This window comes from Oncorhynchus mykiss, chromosome 20 (assembly GCF_013265735.2).
Source record: "Oncorhynchus mykiss isolate Arlee chromosome 20, USDA_OmykA_1.1, whole genome shotgun sequence".
NCBI lineage: Eukaryota > Metazoa > Chordata > Actinopteri > Salmoniformes > Salmonidae > Oncorhynchus > Oncorhynchus mykiss.
In genome coordinates, this window is record NC_048584.1 from 25,278,555 (window position 1) to 25,304,055 (window position 25,501).

General features: G+C 43.5%; 1 protein-coding gene across 5 annotated transcripts in view; it reads left to right on the plus strand.

The window, feature by feature from the left end:
• sdk2b (sidekick cell adhesion molecule 2b) overlaps positions 1–25,501 on the plus strand; it is a 461,496-nt gene that overhangs the window by 385,625 nt on the left and 50,370 nt on the right. For all 5 annotated transcript variants that reach the window (XM_036956065.1, XM_036956068.1, XM_036956066.1 and 2 more), the window contains exons 5-18: positions 1,586–1,719; positions 8,578–8,689; positions 9,032–9,222; positions 10,126–10,209; positions 10,588–10,782; positions 11,674–11,790; positions 14,508–14,675; positions 14,891–14,993; positions 17,033–17,209; positions 20,967–21,103; positions 21,605–21,752; positions 22,874–23,014; positions 23,695–23,876; positions 24,582–24,697. In XM_036956065.1, the coding sequence (XP_036811960.1) occupies positions 1,586–1,719; positions 8,578–8,689; positions 9,032–9,222; positions 10,126–10,209; positions 10,588–10,782; positions 11,674–11,790; positions 14,508–14,675; positions 14,891–14,993; positions 17,033–17,209; positions 20,967–21,103; positions 21,605–21,752; positions 22,874–23,014; positions 23,695–23,876; positions 24,582–24,697 (2,005 nt within the window). The remainder of the gene's footprint in view (positions 1–1,585; positions 1,720–8,577; positions 8,690–9,031; positions 9,223–10,125; positions 10,210–10,587; positions 10,783–11,673; positions 11,791–14,507; positions 14,676–14,890; positions 14,994–17,032; positions 17,210–20,966; positions 21,104–21,604; positions 21,753–22,873; positions 23,015–23,694; positions 23,877–24,581; positions 24,698–25,501) is intronic.

Below are 25,501 nucleotides of genomic sequence, written 5' to 3' on the forward strand. Positions count from 1 at the left end.
TCCCAAACTGTTGCCACAAAGTTGGAAGCACAGAATCATCTAGAATGTCATTGTATGCTGTAGCGTTAAGATTTCCCTTCACTGGAACTAAGGGACCTAGCCCGAACCATGAAAAATAACCCCATTATTCCTCATACACCAAACTTTACAGTTGGCACATGCATTGGGGCAGGTAGTGTTCTTCTGGCATCCGCCAAACTCAGATTCGTCCATCGGGCTACCAGATGGTTAAGCGCAATTCATCACTTCAGAGAACGTGTTTCCCCTGCTCCAGAGGCCACAATTCATCACTTCAGAGAACGTGTTTCCCCTGCTCCAGAGGCCACAATTCATCACTTCAGAGAACGTGTTTCCCCTGCTCCAGAGGCCACGAGTTTAACACCACTCCAGCCGACGCTTGACATGGCGCATGGTGCGCAGTTATTGAGGACAGACGATTTTTATGCACTATGTGCGGGCCCGTTCTGTGAGCTTGTGTGGCCTACCACTTCGTGGCTGAGCCGTTGTTGCTCCTATAAGTTTCCACTTCACAATAACAGCACTTACTGTTGACCGGGGAAGCTGTAGCAGGACAGAACTGTGACTTCTTGGAAAGGCGGCATCCTACGATGGTGCCACGTTGAAAGTCACTGAGCTCTTCAGTAAGACTATTCTACTGCCTATGTTTGTCTATGGAGATTGCATGGCCGTGTGCTCAATTTTATACTGTACACCTGTCAGCAACGGGTGTACCTGAAATAGCCGAATCCACTAATTTTACAGGTGCCCACATACTTTTGCATAAATAGTGAATGTGCTTGTATTTAACTTTACTTGTGCATTGCACTGCATTTGTTAATAGCTATCCAACATTTCCTTTCTGTTGCACTGATTGTATAGTAGGATATGTGTGTACTGTATGATCCTCAGAGTGTTGGTGGTGGTTTGTATTCCTCCAGGGACGAGGTGCATTCACATTAGTATGCTGTCTCTTGGAGGAGAGAGAGAGAGAAACGGAGGGAGAGGGAGGGTGAGGGGGTAGGTGGCAACGTGTCGAAACATTCAATCCAGATCCAAATTGGTGAACAGGTGCTGATAATAAGCAAACATTGATTGTAAACAAAGGTAGGGCTATAATTGGTAGACTGCAGGGAGAGGAGCTCTAGGTCTCAGTCCACTGGTCAGCACAGCACAGCACAGGGTGGGAGGGGCAGGAGCAGGGGAGGAGCTAGTACAAACAACAGGGATACAACAGGGAAACTAGGATCTTATTCAGTTCTATACCCGGAGGACATTTGTTCCTGGGGAAGAAAGTGTGTGTGTGTGTGTGTTTGTGTTTGTGTTTGTGTTTGTGTGTGTGTGTGTGTATGTGTGTGTGTGTGTGTGTGTGTGTGTGTGTGTGTGTGTGTGTGTGTGTGTGTGTGTGTGTGTGTGTGTGTGGTATGCAAGACTGTGTGTCCAAGAGAAATAAGTCAAATAGGATCTCAATAATGCAGGTTGTGCTGGGCTGGAGCAAAACCCTGCACACAGATAGCCTACAGAGGTTTTTTTCTGTGTGGTGTTCTTGGCAGTGTAGTGACCGAACATGTCTCTCTGTGTTCCTCAGAGCCATTACCCTGGACAACACTCTGGTCATCCTGTCCACGGTGGCCCCTGATGCTGGACGCTACTATGTACAGGCGGTCAACGACAAGAACGGGGAAAACAAGACCAGCCAACCCATCACCCTGTCTGTTGACAGTGAGTAGCAGTGAAGCCATATGGAGAGATATGCACACATGAAGGAAGGCTTGCACATACACACATGGACCACACGCACACACATATAGACACACGTAGACACACGTAGACACACACAAGGATGCATGCCCACACACACATGCATACACACACACACACTGCAGCAGGCAGATAGAGTTGATTATACTGTATAAGACAAGCGAAGGAAGCAGCTGCTCTCTGGTGAAGAGTTGATTATATGACACCCACACACACACACACTTCCAGACACAGACACTATGGCCAGCAGCAGCATAGCAGATTCCACATTGAGAGAGAATCAAGCGCAGGCTGGTGCAGTTCAAGGTATTAGACTTGATTATAGAGGAAGCAGACATGGCCTATGGCACAGTGCAGGGGGACAGTTGATTAGAACATAACTCAGACCCAGACAGTAGATCTCAGAGGAGTACCGGGACCAGAACAGACAGACAGACAGAACAGAATAGACAGAACAGAGCAGAACAGAACATAGCAGATAGAGCAGACATACAGACAGAACAGAGCAGACAGAACAGACAGAACAGAGCTGACCGAACAGAGCAGACCAAACAGAGCAGACCGAACAGAGCAGACCGAACAGAGCAGACCGAACAGAGCAGACCGAACAGAGCAGACAGAACAGACAGAACAGAGCAGACAGATCAGAGACGACAGAGAAGACAGAACTGAGCAGACAGAGAAGACAGAACAGACAGAACAGAGCAGACAGAGAAGACAAAACAGAGCAGACAGAACAGAGCAGACAGAACAGAGCAGATAGAGAAGACAGAGCAGACAGAACACACAGAACATAGCAGACAGAACAGAGCAGACAGAGAGGACAGAACAGAGCAGACAGAACAGAGCAGACAGATAAGACAGAACAGAGCAGACAGAGAAGACAGAACAGAGCAGACAGAACAGAGCAGACAGATAAGACAGAACAGAGCAGACAGAGAAGACAGAGCAGAGCAGACAGAGGAGGCAGAGCAGACAGAACAGAACAGAGCAGACAGAACAGAGCAGGCAGAGAAGACAGAGCAGAGCAGACAGAGGAGGCAGAGCAGACAGAACAGAACAGAGCAGACAGAACAGAGCAGGCAGAACAGAGCAGGCAGAACAGAGCAGACAGAGAAGACAGAACAGAGCAGATATAACAGAGCAGACAGATCAGAATAGAGCAGATATAATAGAGCAGACAGGTAAACAGCAGACAGACCAGAGGAGACATGATAGAACAGAGCAGACAGAACAGAACAGAGCAGACAGAACAGAGCAGAAATAATAGAGCAGACAGAAAAGAGCAGACATGCAGACAGAACAGAGCAGACAGACCAGAGCAGATAGACCAGAGCAGACAGTATAGAACAGAGCAGAAATAATAGAGCAGACAGAAAAGAGCAGACAGGCAGACAGAGCAGAGCAGACGGAACAGAACAGACAAAATAGAACAGAGCAGACAGAATAGAGCAAACAGAACAGAGCAGGCAGACAGACAGACATTATAGCAGAGGGTGAGAAAGTGGGGGTGCCAGAGAGAGAGACACACACTGCCCCTGTGAAGGACACACAGCCCTTGCCAGATTGTGTGTGTGTGTGTGTGTGTGTGTGTGTGTGTGCGTGCTTTCTCTTGGTCCCTGCAGGGATGTCCCTCACACAGCATTATTCCCCTGGGGTCCACCAACACTCAACTGATCCTAGATTGGTGTTGGAAGGACGGAGAGAGGGAGGTGTACAGGGGAAGATTATTCTGTCAGTAAAACACACACATAGACAGACACACTTAGAGCTGTTGCGGTGACCATATTACCGCCACACTAGCAGTCATGCGCCATGACTGCAGTACAATTCCACGTGACCGCTGAGTCCCATGCAGTCTGGACATGCTTTGGCAGTACCCAACTCGCTAACGATCATCAGGTCCTAATGGCCTGGTACTCAGGGCTCTATTGTCCCCTCTAACCACTCTGACATCAATGCAAATGCCATTAAAAAATCACATCAAACACTTATCATCAAAACAGTATCATGCTCTTAAAACACCTCACTGTGATGATCAATATGAAGAAAGAAGTTCAACAGCAGGTTGAAACTGAGTGTAAAACATGGTTATTGTAGATGTTTTAAAGCCTAACACAACGAAATGGACAGCTCTTTCTAAGGTGAAGATTAGTTCAAAACCTCCATATGCATATTAGCGCTAATATGAGGCATATGAGCCCAAGCCCGAAAAAAAAAAAAACTGAATTAAAAGTATGGTTGTGCCATTATACAATACACAGCCTACCGCATATTGCGCATTGTAGAAGAAATATAAAACAAACGTGATTTAAGATGTCTTTGGTACATACAGTGCCTTGCGAAAGTATTCGGCCCCCTTGAACTTTGCGACCTTTTGCCACATTTCAGGCTTCAAACATAAAGATATAAAACTGTATTTTTTTTGTGAAGAATCAAAAACAAGTGGGACACAATCATGAAGTGGAACGACATTTATTGGATATTTCAAACTTTTTTAACAAATCAAAAACTGAAAAATTGGGCGTGCAAAATTATTCCATTATTACATTACCTTTAGCTATACAGAATATCTCACCACCGTGCGTTTCCATCTCCTCTCTGTCCTTTATTTCTTTCCCGAGCACACAAGACAGGGTGTCAACAAATCAAATCAATGTGTATTTGTCACGTAAGCCGAATACAACAGGTGTAGAAGACCTTACAGTGAAATGCTTACTTACAGGCTCTAACCAAAAGTGCAAAAAAGGTGTTAGGTGAACAATAGGTAAGTAAAGAAATAAAAACAACATTAAAAAGACAGGCTATATACAGTAGCGAGGCTATAAAAATAGCGAGGCCACATACAGACACCGGTTAGTCAGGCTGATTGAGGTAGTATGTACATGTAGATGTGGTTAAAGTGACTATGCATATATGATAAACAGAGAGTAGCATAAAAGAGGGGTTAAAAGAGGGGTTAAAAGAGGGGTTAAAAGAGGGGTTAAAAGAGGGGTTGGCGGGTGGTGGGTGGCGGGACACAATGCAGATAGCCCGGTTTAATGAAATACTGTATGTTTCATTGCGAAAACTTGTTACTATAGATGTTCTTGAACCACTTTCACGGAGTGAAATTAGTGTTGTTATATTTATTCCTCAGCTGCTCATATTAAGCACATTCCCCACTATAAAACCCAAGTAGCCAACCCATCATTATTGTTTAACAGACCGGCAGGAAAGTGCTCGGGCCTCCATTCATACAGATGAATGGAAGCATGAATGTCTTTTTTTCCTCTGCCTCTGTTCCTGCCCATTTGATAATGGGCCATTCTAAATCGAAACAAATTGTACATATTAGTAAAGACAAGATTCAAATGAGAATAGTCTGATGGGTGAAAATATGATCTCTTGTTGAGAGAACAGCTGTGCAGCCTGAGGCAAGGAACAGAGAGCAAGCGTCTTCTTATTTTTTACCTCGTTCTGAAATCATCAACATCCTATAGTCGCTCCATGCAGCCCATATGTTTGGATTTCTAACACGCTCTGAGGTTTGTATCCTTCACAACTAAAGTTGCCAAATAACTAAATCTAGCATATAGGACTGGTTTCAAATGATCACTTTTACGCTCAACATAGACACTTCATATGCGCAGTTGCGGAATGGGAAAAATATCCTTTCTATTTCATTCAGCTAAGTTCAAATATATTTGTCTTACTATAAAATCATATCATATAAAATAATGGCATGGGACTTATAAGCATATCTTGTCAGCTAAACAAACAAGCCTACGGTCTATGGCATGGCCCGGTTTAATGAAATACTGTATGTTTGGGGACAGCCAGTTGGGGACAGCCAGATAACATACAGTAGGACCATTCATAGAATTTTCTTCTGAAACACATTTTTTTCATGTTATAATGTTTATTTGGGACGTGACTAAAATAAATAATGGATTTATTGTGATGGTGTATATATAATTGATTTATTGTATGTTTTTAAATGTTAAAGTTGCCAATGTGTTTATCAGTAATTACCGTGAGACTGGCACTTTTGCATGACAATAACTCTCTGACAAAATGTCATGACCGCCACGGCCATGTCACCCACTCAAACTTTTGTTGTTTCTGAGGTGTGTATGCAGCCATGGTAGGATAGATGGATCACAATGTGTTTCTCCTGGACTCTAGACTCAGCTTTCCTACTGCCATGGGCTTTCCTCACACAAACAAGCTATCTTTCTTTCTTTCTTTCTTTCTCTCTTTTTCTCTCTCTCTTTTTCTCTCTCTCTCTCTACCTCTCTCTCTCTCTCTCTCTCTCTCTCTACCTCTCTCTCTCTCTCTCTACCTCTCTCTCTCTACCGCTCTCTCTCTCTCTCTTTCTCTCTCTCTCTCTCTCTCTACCTCTCTAAGGTTTTGCCTTTCACAGTTTTGGCTTTGGTGTAGCAATATTTTCCAATTGTTCCAGTTCCGTAGCAAATGTTATTACCAGTGGCCACTGTACTGTCCTGTTCTATCCTCCTCAGTGCTATGTCAGAACAGAGATGTATGCTCCGGTCAGTTCCAATATCTCACATGGCCGCACACATGTACACTTATCCACTCTGCCCACTGGAAATGAAATGTACTGTTCAGCACGGCTCCGGCCTGAAAATGAGCTTTGGCTATTTAATAAGCCAGAGCAGACCATCCGCAGCGACATTTAATATGAACTGCATACCTTTTAGATTGCATCATATCTATTGTATAGAGTACGCTGTCATGCACACAGAAAACACACACTGATCACTGTTTGAGCCTGTTGTGTTCTTTTTTTCACTCTCTCTCTCAATTCAATTTAAATTCAATTGAATAATAAACAAAAGTGAAATAAACAATAAAAAATGAACAATAAACTTTACACTTACAAAAGTTCCAAAAGAATAAAGACCTTTCAATGTCATATTATGTCTATATACAGTGTTGTAATGATGTGCAAATAGAAAATAAATAAACATAAATATAGGTTGTATTTACAATGGTGTGTGTTCTTCACTGGTTGCCCTTTTCCTGTGGCAACAGGTCACACATCTTGCTGCTGTGATGCACACTGTGGTATTTCACCCAATAGATATGGGAGTTTATCACAATTGGATTTATTTTCGAATTCTTTGTTGGGCTCTGTGGGTAATCTGAGGGAAAAATGTGTCTCTAATATGGTCATACATTTGGCAGGAGGTTAGGAAGTGCAGCTCAGTTTCCACCTCATTTTGTGGGAAGTGTGCACATAGCCTATCTTCTCTTGAGAAGGTCCTGGCAACTGGACCTTTTTTGGAACACCATTATGTTTGTCTTACTGAGATTTACTGTCAGGGCCCAGGTCTGACAGAATCTGTGCAGAAGATCAAGGTGCTGCTGTAGGCCTTCCTTGGTTGGGGACAGAAGCACCAGATCATCAGCAAACAGTAGACATTTGACTTCAGATTCTAGTAGGTTGAGGCCAGGAGCTGCAGACCGTTCTAGTGCCCTTGCCAATTCGTTGATATATATGTTGGAGACGATGGGGCTTAAGCTGCACCCCTGTCTCACTCACCCCATGGCCCTGTGGAAAGAAATGTGTGTGTTTTTTGCCAATTTTAACCACACACTTGTTGTTTGTGTACATGGATATTATATTGTCATATATTTTTCTCCCAACACCACTTTCCATCAATTTGATAAAGCAGGTCCTCATGCCAAATTGAGTCGAAAGCTTTTTTGAAATCAACAAAGCATGAAAATACTTTTCCTTTGTTTTGGTTTGTGTGTTTGTCAATTAGGGTGTGCAGGGTGAATACGTGGTCTGTCGTACAGTAATTTGGTAAAAACAATTTGACATTTGCTCAGTACATTGTTTTCGCTGAGGAAATGTGTCTCTCTCTCTCGTTCTCTCTATTTCACACTTACTGTCTATCCCTCTTTCTCTCTCTCCCTCTCTCGCTCTCTCAATTCAATTAAATTGAATTTGCTTTATTGGCATGAGGTAACAATGTACATGTTGCCAAAGCTTACTTTGGAGATTTACAATATTAACATCATGAAAAATAATAATCAGTATTGTCAATGGGACAACAGTAACAACAATAACCAAGGGTAAAAATAACCATACACTGAACAATAACAATAAGCATAGAGGACATGTGCAGGTTGGTTGGCCTGTCAGACACTGTCCTTCACCTAATGGCAGGCAGCAATCTAGTGCACTGCCAACCCACCGCTCTCTGGGTCCTCCCCCAACAGGACGGGTAGTCTATCCTCATCTGAGAGGTCTTTGAAACCTTGAATAAGGGTTTCAAATTTGGGGAAATGATACTCAAACCTTTCCTCTACAGGAATCCAGGTGTTCCTGTGTCTACCCTTCTCAATGGCAAGGCTTTGCTCACTGAGCCTGTACTTTGTCAAGGTTTTCATCAGTAACCATGATCAAAAAGTTTGCCACGGTGTACTGTCGATTTAGGGCCAGATGGCACTGCATTTTGCTTTGTGCTTGTGTTTCCCAATAAGTAATGTAGTTTTGTTTTGACTGTGTTGTAATTTGGTTTGATCTGATTGATTGGATGTTCTGGTCCTGAGGCTTCAGTGCGTTAGTAGAACAGGTTTGTGTACTCAGCCCCAGGACCAGCTCAATGAGGGGACTCTTTTCTTTGCTTAACTCTTCGTATTGGAGGGCTGGGTAATGATATGAGAGGGGGTCACTGTATTTTAGATGTTTCCAAAACTTAATTGCTATTTTTTGAGTTTTTATTATTAGTGGATATTGGCCTAAGTAATTGTAGTGTGTGCAGTACTCTATATATTTCTCTTTCTCTCCCTCTCTCTCTCCAGATGTGGGTGGTCCTGCAGACCCTATCGCCCCCACCATAATCATCCCCCCCAGGAACACCAGTGTAGTGTCAGGCACGTCTGAAGTCACCATGGAGTGTGTCGCCAACGCCAGGTAAATCCATGCTTCCCCACTTTCTAGTCTCAAATCTGTCATCATCTGTTGTCTTCCTGACAGACTGATTGGTTTTGATGGATCATTTTTTGAGAAGCCAAAAGTGTAACGAGTGATTAATGAGTCAACTACTAATCTGTCTGTGTTTGTTCTGTAAATATTCTGTAAATATATTTGTGTCTTTTCAAAATCATGACGCTCTCTCTCTCTCTTTCACTCACTCACTCACTCACTCACTCTCTCTCGATCTCTTTCTCTCTGTCTCTCACTCGCTCTCTCACTCTCTCACTTTATTACTTTTTCGCTCTCTCTCTCTCTGTCTTTCCCTCGCTTCCGTCCCAGACCCCTGATCAAACTCAGCATCACATGGAGGAAGAACAGGGTTCTTGTCACCAGTGGTCTGAGTGACTTCAACCGCAGACTGACCATTATCAGCCCTGTGGTCAGTGACTCAGGGTTCTATGAGTGTGAGGTGGTCCTCCGCAGCAGCAGTGTGCCTTCTGTCAACGCTGGGGCCTTCCTACATGTTCAAGGTAAGAATATATCTGGGGCCTACCTACATGTTCAAGGTAAGAATATATCTGGGGCCTACCTACATGTTCAAGGTAAGAATATATCTGGGGCCTACCTACATGGTCAAGGTAAGAATATGTCTGGGGCCTACCTACATGTTCAAGGTAAGAATATATCTGGGGCTTACCTACATGTTCAAGGTAAGAATATATCTGGGGCCTACCTACATGTTCAAGGTAAGGAATATATCTGGGGCCTACCTACATGTTCAAGGTAAGAATATATCTGGGGCCTAACTACATGTTCAAGGTAAGAATATATCTGGGGCCTACCTACATGTTCAAGGTAAGAATATATCTGGGGCCTACCTACATGTTCAAGGTAAGAATATGTCTGGGGCCTACCTACATGTTCAAGGTAAGAATATATCTGGGGCTTACCTACATGTTCAAGGTAAGAATATATCTGGGGCCTACCTACATGTTCAAGGTAAGGAATATATCTGGGGCCTACCTACATGTTCAAGGTAAGAATATATCTGGGGCCTACCTACATGTTCAAGGTAAGAATATATCTGGGGCCTACCTACATGTTCAAGGTAAGAATATATCTGGGGCCTACCTACATGTTCAAGGTAAGAATATATATGGGGCCTAACTACATGTTCAAGGTAAGAATATATCTGGGGCCTACCTACATGTACAAGGTAAGACTCTGTGGCCTCTTAGGGGCCTAATTACATGTACAGGGTGAGAATCTGGGGCATTCTTACATGTTCAAGGTATGCATTAGTTTAGTTTGATCTGTGTTCATGAATTTATGATTCTGAATGGCCAAATCATATCTTGAGAAACATGTGTTTTGCGTAAATCCTGCTAATGTTTGAGACTTTTAGTGGATGACCATATCTCTCTCTCTTTCAGAGCCCCCCCAGTTTGTGAAGGAACCAGAGAAACACATTACTGCCGAGATGGAGAAAGTGGTGGATATCCCCTGCCAGGCACGAGGTGAGACGTGCACATTTCTGGGTATCTGTGTGTATGCATATGCATTCATATGTGTCCGTATGGACACACATGTACGAGTTCAGAGCATGATCACATGTGTATCTGTCTGTGTCTATGTGTGTGTATTTCTGTCCCCACATATCCACATATGTGTGTGTTTGATTATATATCCCCTCATATCCACATATCCACATATGTGTGTGTTTGATTATATATCCCCTCATATCCACATATCCACATATGTGTGTGTTTGATTATATATCCCCTCATATCCACATATCCAGGTATGTGTGTGTTTGATTATATATCCCCACATATCCAGGACAAAAGTGTGTTTACCACTTTTCCAGTACATAACTACCTCTCTCCCACCTCTAGGTGTGCCTCAGCCAGACATTGTGTGGTATAAGGATGCGGTGCCCATCAGTCCGGTGAAGACCCCGAGGTACAGGGTGTTGGTGGGAGGCAGTCTGCAGGTCAACGGCCTTCTGCCCGACGACACAGGAATGTTCCAGTGTTTCGCCCGGAATCTAGCTGGAGAGGTGCAGACCAACACCTACCTGGCTGTCACTAGTGAGTCTCCATGCTGTTCTTTTTATTCTTTTTACTCACCGTCTCAGTCCTCGCGCTCCCTTTACTCATTCATTCTACATACTTCCTGCGTTGATGTGTACCACTTATTTCAACCCTGTTATCCGAATGAATGAATGGTTCTGTTAGTACACCCCTCCCTCTCGCTACCTGAAGCACCGTCCTCTAATCTGTCTCAGCCTACCTGGTTTATTGCTGCTCTCCCTAGCCCTCCCTGTTCTCTATCGGTGTTTCACGTACACCTCCCTTCTCTTTCTACTAACTCTCTTTCTTTACCTTCCTCTCTTTCTCTCTCTCTCTCTGTCACTTCTACGAGTGGCATGTTCTGATGTCATCTTCTAAGACTTTGATTAATTGGCTGTTGTGAACGGGGGAGAAGGCTTTGTCAACCTGTCTTTTCCATTTTCCTTCACTCCCTCCCTCTCTCTCTTTCCTTCTGGATTGTGAGGGGATGGTATGAAGGGGAATGACTGCTGTGTTGATCCTGGGAGTGTTAGAGCTACAAAGTGCTCGCTGAACACAGATCCAGTACAGAGAAAAAGTCTGTCTCAGACACAGCCATTAATGTCTGGAGGGGTTTGATGAGTTCCTATTGAAGACAACTTCTTTCCCTCACCTCTCTGTAACCCTCTGCCTGCCTTTGTGCTTCCAATCAATGTGTCTGAAGGGGTGTGTGTGTGTGTGTGTGTGTGTGTGTGTGTGTGTGTGTGTGTGTGTGTGCCCGTGTACATGCGTGTGTTTTTATGTCTTTTTTTCAACAACAAAAATTGACCTCCACCGTACCTTCTCTCTCAACAGTATGTGTTGTCTGTGTCTCTAACCTGCTCTCTCTCCGTCTCTCGTGTGTGCGCGTACGTGTGTGTCTCCCCTCAGGCATCGCCCCTAACATCACAGCTGGGCCATCCGACAGTACAGTGATTGATGGCATGTCAATCATCCTCCACTGTGAAACATCAGGAGCTCCCAGACCGGCCATCACCTGGCAGAAAGGTCAGACTCTCTCCACTGCACCCCTCCACCAGGCACACACTGTGTCATAGGGGAGAAGCAGACATTCACAATATGTTTTTTCCATTATGATTGAATAATGTCCAATCATAACATTACTCAAATATCTGCAAAAGGCTGGATGAATCCACAGTATATCCCATGGTACCAGTCTATCTAGCTCATGCAGACTAATACCAGCTATTAGTTTATTACGTTTTTTATTTAACCTTTATTTAAGCAGAGTCATATTATTTAACCAGGTAGGCCAGTTGAGAACAAGTTCTCATTTACAACTGTGACCTGGCAAATATAAAGCAAAGCAGTGCGACACAAATAACAACACAGTTCTCATGGAATAAACAAACATACAGTCAATAATACAATAGAAAAATATATATACAGTGTGTGCAAATGAGGTAGGATAAGAGAAGTAAGGCAATTAATAGGCCATGGTGGCAAAGTAATGACAATATAGCATTAACACTGGAGTGATAAGTGTGCAAGTAGAGATACTGGGGTGCAAAATGGGAGCAAAATAAATCAAATAAATAACAGTATGGGGATGAGGTAGTTGGATGGGCTATTTACATATGGGCTATGTACAGGTGCAGTGATCTGTGAGCTGCTCTGACAGCTGATGCTTAAAGCTAGTAAGGGAAACATGAGTCTCCAGCTTCAGTGATTTTTGTAGTTCGTTCCAGTCATTGGCAGCAGAGAACTGGAAGGAATGGCGGCCGAAGGAGGAATTGGCTTTGGGGGTGACCAGTGAAATATACAGTGCCTTGCGAAAGTATTCGGCCCCCTTGAACTTTGCGACCTTTTGCCACATTTCAGGCTTCAAACATAAAGATATAAAACTGTATTTTTTTGTGAAGAATCAACAACAAGTGGGACACAATCATGAAGTGGAATGACATTTATTGGATATTTCAAACTTTCTTAACAAATCAAAAACTGAAAAATTGGGCGTGCAAAATTATTCAGCCCCTTTACTTTCAGTGCAGCAAATTCTCTCCAGAAGTTCAGTGAGGATCTCTGAATGATCCAATGTTGACCTAAATGACTAATGATGATAAATACAATCCACCTGTGTGTAATCAAGTCTCCGTATAAATGCACCTGCACTGTGATAGTCTCAGAGGTCCGTTAAAAGCGCAGAGAGCATCATGAAGAACAAGGAACACACCAGGCAGGTCCGAGATACTGTTGTGAAGAAGTTTAAAGCCGGATTTGGATACAAAAAGATTTCCCAAGCTTTAAACATCCCAAGGAGCACTGTGCAAGCGATAATATTGAAATGGAAGGAGTATCAGACCACTGCAAATCTACCAAGACCTGGCCCCTCTAAACTTTCAGCTCATACAAGGAGAAGACTGATCAGAGATGCAGCCAAGAGGCCCATGATCACTCTGGATTAACTGCAGAGATCTACAGCTGAGGTGGGAGACTCTGTCCATAGGACAACAATCAGTCGTATATTGCACAAATCTGGCCTTTATGGAAGAGTGGCAAGAAGAAAGCCATTTCTTAAAGATATCCATAAAAAGTGTTGTGTAAAGTTTGCCACAAGCCACCTGGGAGACACACCAAACATGTGGAAGAAGGTGCTCTGGTCAGATGAAACCAAAATTGAACTTTTTGGCAACAATGCAAAACGTTATGTTTGGCGTAAAAGCAACACAGCTGAACACACCATCCCCACTGTCAAACATGGTGGTGGCAGCATCATGGTTTGGGCCTGCTTTTCTTCAGCAGGGACAGGGAAGATGGTTAAAATTGATGGGAAGATGGATGGAGCCAAATACAGGACCATTCTGGAAGGAAACCTGATGGAGTCTGCAAAAGACCTGAGACTGGGACGGAGATTTGTCTTCCAACAAGACAATGATCCAAAACATAAAGCAAAATCTACAATGGAATGGTTCAAAAATAAACATATCCAGGTGTTAGAATGGCCAAGTCAAAGTCCAGACCTGAATCCAATCGAGAATCTGTGGAAAGAACTGAAAACTGCTGTTCACAAATGCTCTCCATCCAACCTCACTGAGCTCGAGCTGTTTTGCAAGGAGGAATGGGAAAAAATGTCAGTCTCTCGATGTGCAAAACTGATAGAGACATACCCCAAGCGACTTACAGCTGTAATCGCAGCAAAAGGTGGCGCTACAAAGTATTAACTTAAGGGGGCTGAATAATTTTGCACGCCCAATATTTCAGTTTTTGATTTGTTAAAAAAGTTTGAAATATCCAATAAATGTCGTTCCACTTCATGATTGTGTCCCACTTGTTGTTGATTCTTCACAAAAAAATACAGTTTTATATCTTTATGTTTGAAGCCTGAAATGTGGCAAAAGGTCGCAAAGTTCAAGGGTCCCGAATACTTTCGCAAGGCACTGTAGGTATTTGTAGTTGTCCACGCATTCTAAGTCAGAGCCGTCCAGAGTAGTGAAGCTGGACGGATGGGCAGGTGTGGGCAGCGATATTGGGCCACAGGTCTCTTTTGCCAATTGACATTGAATACAAAATTAAATCAATAAATAGTAACAATCAATCAATCAGTTACCATAAACAGTTTCCCCAGCTTCTCCTACATTTCCCAAACCCAACAAGACATCAGAGGTCAATTACAAAAACACATATGAGTGTCCCCAATTAACTGTGTTTCTCTCTTTCTCTCTCTCTTTCCCACTCTTTCTCACTCTCTCTCTCTCTACCCCCAGGTGAGCGTGTCCTGGCCAGTGGTTCTGTCCAGCTGCCCAGGTTCACCCTGCTGGAGTCAGGCAGCCTGCTCATCTCTCCCTCCCACTTATCAGATGCTGGCACCTATACCTGCATGGCCAGCAACTCCCGGGGCATAGACGAGGCTGCTGCTGACCTGTTGGTGTGGGGTGAGTGTGTGTGTGTAGGTGTAGGTGGGAGGAGGGAGTGTCTTGTGCACTGCGTCGGTCCCTGGGTGAGACTCGCTAAATCTTGCACATGTTGATGATGTCACATAGCAGACTATTATCTGATTGGTTGATGGACTTGATCCAGTGACAAAATGTGCCACTTGGCGAAATCAGAACATGTGTGTTGATGCATCCACTCTCTCTCTCCCCTACAGCTCGTACACGTATCAACACTCCCCCTCAGGACCAGAGTGTCATCAAAGGCACCAAGGCCACCATGACCTGTGGAGTTACACACGACCCCAGTGTCACCGTTAGGTAGGAGATCACACACCAATCACGATGTACAGTGACACAAACGCACACACACACCCACCAACCAAACCACCCACCGACCAACACACAAACACAGAGAGACACACACATAGAAGCACAGAATAGTGCTGAGCGATTAACCAAAATGTGGCTTATTTTTCCATTTTTAAACAACTCGTGAACAACATTGCTCAATTATTTCTCTAAAGATTAACCTGTGCGATGTAGTAGGGAGATGTAGTCTCCAAAAGGCTAAGATTCTACATAGTTTAGAGCAAAATTTACAATGTGTTTTGCATCATTAACTACAATGACCATTTTCAATTGCGCGCCTACTTGTCCGGTCTGTGTGTTCCTGAGGCCCCTGCTACGTTAGGTTAGTGTCAGACAGACCCGGAGAGAAGAGACAGAAGAATGTGTGATGGAGAGGGATAGAAAGCTGTTGTTTCGAGGTATCTCTAGCTGAAAATACAGGATGTAAGTGATTTGATAGTTGGTATTCAGCAGTCATTAAAGTATGCCTTATTTACTTTGAAGAACTACTAAAATAGTGATTTTGTCAGACAACGTAGGCAGCAGCTCTATAGAGGTGAGATGATGACTTGGAATGAAATAATAAAGTCATCATATAAAACAACTATAATATATACAACAACTGAAATATTTTATTAAAGTAATGTGAGTAAATGATGGTTAATAATTAATAAGCAGTAATGTGCAGACACTACCATTATGGGACTTTTACTACTTGTTTTATTCTGTGTTGTTACAGCATTCAACCCACATAATGCATTGTGCATTTAATTACCCAAAAAATAATTGAAACCAAAATTGAAAACTGTGATAATTTTTTAAACAATCAAGACGAAACCAAACCAACCTTAAAAAAGCACTGATCGCTCAGCATTAACACACGTACACTTTTCTCCAACCTTACATACAACAGCACACACTAACAATGCACAAAGTGACAAGGTCACAGAGGCCCGAGACTACACCTGCTGTGCATGTTAAGAAGCAACACACATACAGCACCTTCCCACCTGTCCTACAATAACACCACAGTCTAAAACTATTGATCTGTGTGACGTAGGACACTAATACAAAGTATAGTCAAGTTCAATAGCTGTCAGTATTCAGATCTCGCTCTCGATCTCTCTCGATGACTGTGTGTGTGTGTGTGTGTGTGTGTGTGTGTGTGTGTGTGTGTGTGTGTGCTATGCATTTGAGCTGATCATTTGTGATGTGTTTGAGTCTTTTGATATGCTAGTGTCAGAGACAGTGTTTTCCTGCCCAGTATCCTGCTGTTGTGCTTGGCTACAGTCAAAGTGTGAGAGATGAAAGGAGCCTATAATAGCCCTGGACTTGCCTTTTAATGAAAAGCGAACCGTCAGGGGGATTCTTCAGATTTTTCTGACACATACACACACACAGCAGCAATTAGTACCCCACTTTGTGTATGTGTGCGAGTGTGTCCTTGTGTGGATGTGTGATAGTGTGTTTATATAGCAGAGAGAATGCGTGCAAGAGGGAAAATATTGATTGACGCTTTGGAACCACACACTTCAAACTGGCACAAAGTCGTTCAGATAATCTTCTATTGTACATGTACACTACATGGCCATAAGTATGTGGTCACCCCTTCAAATTAGTGGGTTCGGCTATTTCAGCCACACCAGTTGCTGACAGGTGTATAAAATCGAGCACGCTGACATGCAATCTCCATAGACAAACACTGGCAGTAGAATGGCCTTACTGAAGAGCTCAGTGACTTTCATAAGATGCCACCTTTCCAACAAGTCAGTTAGTCAAATTTCTGCCCTGCTAGAGCTGACCCGGTCAACTGTAAGTGCTGTTATTGTGAAGTGAAAACTTCTAGAGCAACAACTGCTTAGCCGCATAGTGGTAGGCCACACAAGCTCACAGAACAGGACCGCCGAGTGCTGAAGCATGTAGCAGCTGTCCACATACTTTTTCTGTTATTTTCCGTGTAGTTGACCAATGGTAACTAACATCCAAACTAACTGTGTGTTATACTGTAGGTATGTATGGGAGAAGGAGGGCTCGGTCATCAACGCCCAGTCTATCCCCCGTATCCGGCTGGACTCTGATGGTACCCTTCACATCTCCCAGACCTGGTCAGGTGACATCGGGACCTACACCTGCAGGGTCACCTCTGTAGGGGGCAACGACTCACGCAGCGCACACCTCCGAGTCAGGTAACACCATCGACATATCTCGATCTCCCTTTTTATCGTCCTCTTGTTTTCTCTCCCTCTCTTTCATGCTCATCCTGTGGTGAACAAGAGATGCTGTGTTTTTTTCTCTTTTCTCCTCGTGATGGCCTTTTTGAAATTCTCTCTAAATATCTTGTTCTCATTTTAACACAAGCACGCACGGACGCTGTTTTCTGTTTTCTCACCTTCAACATTGTCAAACTTTCTGACTTTTTGCACACCTCAACTTCTTTCTCCACCTCTGACTCATTTTCAGACTCTGAAGACAGTGAAATTTGGCCCCGGAGACACACACTCACCACTCCTGTCTCCTGTCTCTCACCTGTTTCACCCCGCTCTTGTCCAGTAGGCAGTAGCGGTGCGTGGGTAAAATCACTGGGGAAGCAAATCCCCCCCCCCCCTGTCCAGTGAAGTCCACAAAGCATATTGCATCTACAGTAACATGATCTACAGAATGGTCAAGCAAGTTAATGTTTCCGACAGTTTCGGACCACTAAACAACTATTGATTTAGAACCACACAGAATTACAGCAAATCACAAAGAAAACAGGAGCTGCCTCCACTATTCCAGTACCATTTCAACTTCAACATTTCATTATCAAATCACTTCTGCTTAATCTAATACAGTGACTAAAATAGACTAAAAACAATTTAGTCCAATCAACTTGGGCTAAGTATAATGTGGCTATCCATGGTTCTGATTCGTGTGTGTGTGTGTGTGTGCGTTCGTGCAAGTAAAAAAACATGTTGACTCCCACTAATGCCATCCTCCTCTCTTTCATGTTGACGAAACGGTCTATCACTATTTTGTTGTCCTAGGCTACCTGGGTAAAATGCTTGCTCGCTAGCCTAACTTCCAATCATGGGTAACGTTAGCTAGTTAACATTAGCCTTCTACATCTAGCTACATATTGAACTTCCATCCTTTCAGTCCAGGGGCACAACAATGTATGAATTAATGGTTGAATCTGAATCGCCATTACAATCATTGGCCAGTACAGAGAATGAAGTAACACCAAATCCCTATCTCCATCCATGGCTAATTCAGGAAAGGGATGATTTTAGCTAGCTAGCTAGCCACTGGAGGACAACTACACGAGATGCAACAATTCAAGTTTTTCTGTCAATGACGTATTGCTCTCAATGTGATTTGATAAGAGCAAAAATCCAAGCTGGCTTCCCTTGACACTTTTTTTTTGGTGCACCAGGACCATTCACAGTTGAGCTAAATTTTGGTCTACTTTTTTTTTTATCAAGGGAGGCCAAATGCTCGCTGGCTTCCCTTGCCTTCAATGCTACGGGCTAGAGGTCGACCGAATATGATTTTTCAATGCCGATACCGATTATTGGACGACCCAAAAAAGCCGATACCGATTAATTGGCCGATTTGTATTTATTTATTTATTTGTAATAATGACAATTACAACAATACTGAATGAACACTTTTATTTTAACTTAATATAATACATCAATAAAATCAATCTCGCCTCAAATAAATAATTAAACATGTTCAATTTGGTTTAAATTACACTGTACAACCTTCAATGTTATGTCATAATTATGTACAATTCTGGCAAATTAATTACAGTCTTTGTTAGGAATAAATGGTCTTCACACAGTTCACAACGAGCCAGGCGGCCCAAACTGCTGCATACCCTGACTGCTTGCACAGAACGCAAGAGAAGTGACACAATTTCCCTCGTTAAAAGAACGTCATGTTAGCAGGCAATATTAACTAAATATGCAGGTTTAAAAATATATACTTGTGTATTGAATTTAAAGAAAGGCATTGATGTTTATGGTTAGGTACATTGGTGCAACGACAGTGCTTTTTTTGCGAATGCACTTGTTATATCGGCACCCGTTTGGTGAAGTAGGCTGTGATTCGATGATAAATTAACAGGCACCGCATCGATTATATGCAACGCAGGACATGCTAGATGAACTAGTAATATCATCAACCATGTGTAGTTAACTAGTGATTATGTTAAGGTTGATTGTTTTATTATAAGATACTTTTAAAGCTAGCTAGCAACTTACCTTGGCTTCTTGCTACCCTCGCGTAACAGGTAGTCAGCCTGCCATGCAGGCTCCTCGTGGAGTGCAATGTAAGGCAGGTGTTTAGAGCGTCATCAGATGACACTCATAGGACTTGTTACACAATACATGCATGTTTTGTTAGATAAAGTTCATATTTATATCAGAAAATCTGAGTTTACATTGGCGTATTAGATTCACTAGTTCCAAAAACATCCAGTGATTTTGCATAGCCACATCATTCAACAGAAATACTCATCACAAATGTAGATGATAATACAAGTTATACACATGGAATTATAGATATACCTCTCCTTGATGTAACCGCTGTGTCAGATTTTTTTTTTAAACTTACCCGAAAAAGAACGCATGCAACACCACAGCCGCAAAGATGGCGTCAACATAAACAAGAAATTACATGATAAATATGCCCTTACCTTTGATGATCTACATCAGAAAGCACTCCAGGAATCCCAGGTCCACAATAAATGTTTGTTTTGTTCGAAAATGTCCGTTATTTATGTCCAAATACCTTTTTTTGTTAGCGCGTTTGGTATACATATCCAAACGCTAATTCTGGTCAGCGTTATATCGGACAAAAACTTCAAAAAGTGATATTACCGGTCAAAGAAACATTTCAAACTAAGTACAGAATCAATCACTAGGATGTTTTTAACATATAGCTTCAATAAAGTTCCAACCGGAGTACTTTTTGTCTTCGTGAGCAATGGAACGCTAGTGACTACCACAAGGAATAAACATGATCAGAAAATGGCTGACTGCCAGACACCTGACTGATTCTGCTATCATTCACTCCCACAACATCATAGAAGTCTCATTATAATTTCTATTGATGGTTGACATCTAGTGGAACCCCTAGGCAGTGCAACATCATTCATATCTCAAGGGGATTTCATTGGGGACTGGTGAATACATACAAAGCTCAGATTTCTGACTTCTTGTTTTGATTTCAACTCAGGATTTTGCCTGCCAATATGAGTTCTGTTATACTCACAGACATCATTCAAACAGTTTTAGAAACTTTAGAGTTTTCTATCCAATACTAATAATACAATGCATATATTAGAAACTGAGACTAAGGAGCAGGCCGTTTACTTTAGGCACCTTATTCATCCATGCTACTCAATACTGCCCACCAGCCATTCTTTTTTTAAACGGCCACAATCGGTGTCCAAAAATGACGATCACCGATTGTTATGAAAACTTGAAATCGGCCCCAATAAATCGTCCATTCCGATTTAATCGGTCGACCTCTACTACGGACGGCAACAACGTCATAGTCATTCGAACCAGACAGTATCAGATAGATGACCTACACGTAGAGAGACAGATGGGCGCTGTTTCACTCACTCCGAGGCTTTCTCCTGTGAGATACATTCAGCCTCTTGTGAATTGAAGGATAACTATGAAACACAGAGAGACAAAAGATCGATTATTTAAAGTTTTTGTCATTTTTGGGGGGAAGCCTCGCATCCCTTGGCATCCATGAATACACACCACTGCTCCTGTCTGTCTATCTCTCTTTTCTTCTCTGCCCTTCTCTCTTAGGTTCCCATAATGAAGGATTTTGAGTGATTCTTACCTCTAAGAATTGATTAGGAAAACGAATCCAGTCATATCTCCTCTGTCTGCCCGCCTCTCTGATGAGCTCCCTGACTATCTGTCTATCTTCCCCTCACAGGCAGCTGCCCTATGCCCCAGAGAACCCTGTGTCTCTGCTGAGCTCCTCAGAGAAGAGGGCCATCAACCTGACATGGGCCAAACCCTTTGACGGGAACAGCCCCCTAATCCACTACGTCCTGGAGGTCTCCGAGAACAGTGAGTGATCTCAGATGGACACCTGCCAGACGACTCTGAAGTTAATCCTCTGCTCTACGGAGCGCTACATACTTTCAGTCTGAACCTGCCATCCTAGAAGTCGTTTGCTTCAAGAAGGGGTGTTGTCCACAGCACATTCATCAGCGATTGGATCATCTCTAACAAATCTAACCAATCAAAGTTTCAAAGTTGATGACGCCATCATGTAGGCAGGCTCTTCCCCAGCCCATTGGTTTCTGGGACCAGTCAGAAGGGTCAGAATATTCTCATTCTAGAAATCGTAGGGGAGGGAGGCAAATCCAAAACGTCATTTTGTCTGGAGCGATGTGGAAAGGTAGCCAGGCAAGGAGTAGCCAGGGAGGAAAGAAATTCAACTAGAGGAGGAGAGTAGAATGAGAAAAATAGAATGAGAAAAAAGAAACCACTGTTAGTTAGAGGAATAGAAGGAATAAGGATTAGATCATCCGCTGATTGTATGTCTGTTCTCTCTCCCTGTCCTAGACGCTCCCTGGGCTATCCTCCTGGCCAACATAGAGCCTGAGTCGACCGCGGTGACAGTCAGTGGGCTCATCCCAGCACGCTCCTACCAGTTCCGCCTGTGTGCCGTCAATGACGTGGGAAAGGGACAGTTCAGCAAGGAGACTGACCGGTGAGTGGATAAATTAATGAACAATTGTGTGAGTTAGCTAGTTAGTTAGTAAGCGTGTACATGAGCTTGGGCAAGCAGGTGAGGGTCCTCAGAGGATCCTTCTCTCCCCTTCGAAGCCCCTTATATCATGCTATTCATTGATAACAGCCCACACAGTCTCCCAGACAACAAGTGTGTGATCCCCTGTCCCAGTACACATTGTCAATGGTGTGTGCGTGTGTGTGTTTATCTGCTGAAGGAACAGTATTTGAGCCGATGCAGCTAGACACACACCACCACCTCACTCACTCAGAGAGGGATTTGGGGGTGTCCCGGGAGAGTGTGGAGATCAGGTTGGCTTCACTAGCCTGAGTCACTTCGGAAATTGTACAGTGTGTCTCCTTTAAAACGACCCCCCCCCCCCCCCCCCCCCCCTGCATCCCAAGTGGCACGCTATTCCCTGCATAGTGCACTACTTTTTAACCAGGGCCCATAGCGCAACTGTCCTCTTACACCGGCTAGCAAGTCACGCCAGTTCAGATGCAAACTGTTGGATCCCCAGCCATCTCCAGCTGAGAGAAGAGCCATAGGGCGCTCCCGCCCGACAGCGCAGGGATTCACATCGAGCACTTTGTGCTTCCATTTCATCTCAACTCCGCCTCGCTTCAGAAGCTTCATACAGTATCTCTCTCTTTGGTTTTGACAGGGTAGGAATAAACTGTAGGGTTTTACTGGATTTAATTGATTGAGCATCATCTGACTGGTGCACTGTGGTCTGTGGTCTTAGCCTTTTCACTCTCTGGTATGGTACCTTATGTCTCCATCGGTAGGGGATATTTTAGGAAAAGACGTAATGATTATTTTTCCACAGCTGAAATAGGTAGATAGGATGAATGCTGAGAGGCAATGCAAGACAAAGAGGTTATGACAGAGACAGTGGTTCTCATAGTTGTAGTTCATTGCCAGATCAGTAAATCAACAGGGACAACAGCGTAAAATACAGTCTTAGGAGTATTGAAATCTGTGTGTGATGTGACCCTCCTCTTTGGACAGATAAACATCCCTCTTTCTTCCCCTCATTTCTCTGTATCTGTATCTGTCTCTTGTTCCCAACTTTCTCTCTCTATCGCCACTCTCTGCAGTGTATCTCTACCAGAGGAACCTCCCAGTGCTCCTCCCCAGAACGTGATCGCCAGCGGCCGCACCAACCAGTCCATCATGATCCAATGGCAGCCCCCACCAGAGAGCCACCAGAACGGGATCCTCAGAGGCTACAGCGTCCGGTGAGAACACAACACCATGGGATGACAGGATGGGTTGGCTGCTATAACCCTGGTTCTCTGAATGAAGGACGAGAGTTGTTATTTTGTATGATAGCACATAACATAAGAAGTCATGTTCATAATGAAGTAAAACCACTGTCTGTGGGTTAATGTGAGAGAAAGAGTCGTTTATGGGGTAGGCCTACTGTTGTAGTCTCTGGGAGTTTATCAATACGGATAAACTCAGTTTACAGTAGGTTTGTTGCTGGTTGTGTCATGGTGTAGACCAAATAAGGCGGCAGGCATTCTGTAGATATTCCAATCCTTTAGAGTTAGAGCCAATGTCGTCATAGTCATCTGCTCACTCTGGCGAGTGCTGTAGTCTTGTGCTCTGTTTCCCCCTACTGTAGCTGTTATGTACTACAGTCCCTAGTATGAAAACAATGGCGCGGTGTCTCAGGTACCGTGATACAAAAACGCACGAGTTGAATGCCTTGTTCTCCGAGTAAGAATCCATTTGTGCTCAATTTCTGCACCCTCGGTGGCCTTGTGACTACAATCGACTCATACTAGATTACCTTCTCAGTTATTGTCTAACAGGTCTGCCGATGGAGTATCAAAGTAACAACATCTCCAAAACAGACCAGACTAACCTCTCTCCTCCCTCTCTTCATTCTCTCCTACCCTATCTCTCCTCTCAGGTACCGTCTGACAGGTCTTCCAGTGGACTACCAGAGTAAGAACATCTCCAAACCAGACGTGACCAACCTTCTCCTGGAAGATCTTATCATCTGGACCAATTATGAGATCGAAGTGGCAGCCTACAACTGGGCGGGGCTAGGAACCTTCAGCCACAAGGTCACTGAGTGGACGTTGCAAGGAGGTGAGTGATCCTGGATACTCACTGCTCATTGGCCCTTATGCTTGTCAGTCAGATGTGAGCTGGAATAGTCTCTGCTCATTGGTCCTTATGCTTGTCAGTCAGATAAATACTTAGACAATGTGGAAATAAATATAATGGCAAGGATTTTACCTGTGGAGTTGTTAACTTTGTATACCTATTTAATGACTTGACACATAAATGAACTTGTCAAGTAAATACCCATGCCCGTTTTGAGGATATAAGAAGGATGTTCAACAGGGATATTTTCTTGATACCGTTCATGGAGAAGACAACACAGTCAGTACTTGGAGTTAACACGCATGTCATAGTATTGAAGTCTTGCTGAATACATTGACTACTTTCTGAATACTGGTATGTCTTCCTATTGCGTCCTCTGTAAGCTCTGGATGGTACATTACATGGGAAGGGAAGGTGTGAAGAAGTGAATATGGCGATCCCTGCCCTGTCCTGCAGAATCAATAGCAATACCTGGGATATAGACACATACTGTAAATTCTTCCAGCCAAGGCTGTCCAATCTATAAGGTGTTTAGTTTAATCTCATGTTCTCTCTATCCATTCCTCTCACCTCTCTCTCTCTCTCTCTATCTCTCTCTCTCTCTCTCTCTCTCTCTCTCTCTCTCTCTCTCTCTCTCTCTCTCTCTCTGATTCTCTCTTCTCCTTTTTTCTCACTTATCTTCCTCAGTGCCGACTATAGCCCCCAGTAACGTTCAGGCAGAGGCTGTCAACTCCACAACCATCCGTATCACCTGGGCCGCCCCTAACCCTCAGTTCATCAACGGGATCAACCAGGGATACAAGGTGAGGGACATCATAAGACACAAGTCACCCTGTCACTAAGGGCAGTACCATCTAATGGGTGATAGACACAAGTCACCATGGCACTAAGGGCAGTACCATTTAATGGGTGATAGAACTATGGCTGCGAGGTTAGAGACAGCCTGTCATTAGGTGCTGGTACATGTCTCATACTGTGTCACAAGGGGAAAGAGATATGCCACTCCTAACCATTGTGAAAGATGGCTTCCAATTTCCAATTGGTTTCTTTGACTTTCATTTTCTGAGCATTTTACCAGCTATCTATCTTGTGGCTTAGTAGATCTGGAAGTCGTTTGTTCAATCTCTCCAGCCCATACTGTTACGAAAGCTGGTTTTGTTATTTACAGATGTACTTGATAGGATCAGAATGAGCTGTATTGAGAATGACTGTTTAGAGTCAGCTGTACTAGAACTTAATTCTATAGAAAGTCTTTGAGATGTGATGACACATGCATTGTGTTTCTCTCTGGAGAGTTCACTAACAGGACATCTCAGGCGCCACTACTCTCTCTGACTGCAGGGCCTGTCCCAAGAGAGAGGTTACTGGGAGGGATGGAGGGAGGGTGATGTTTACTGTTTATTTCTCTTGTCAAATTCTTATTTACAATGACGGCCTACCCCTGAGATGCAGTGCCTTAGACCGCTGCGCCACTCGGGAGCCCCCTTTTGTGTCCCTTTGATATTTTAAGTAGAAATTGTGCACCAATATTGAATTTTAAAGCATGTTATATTGAATGAAGTGCACCATAGACCACACGGAGAATTTAATACATCAGATTTTTTTAT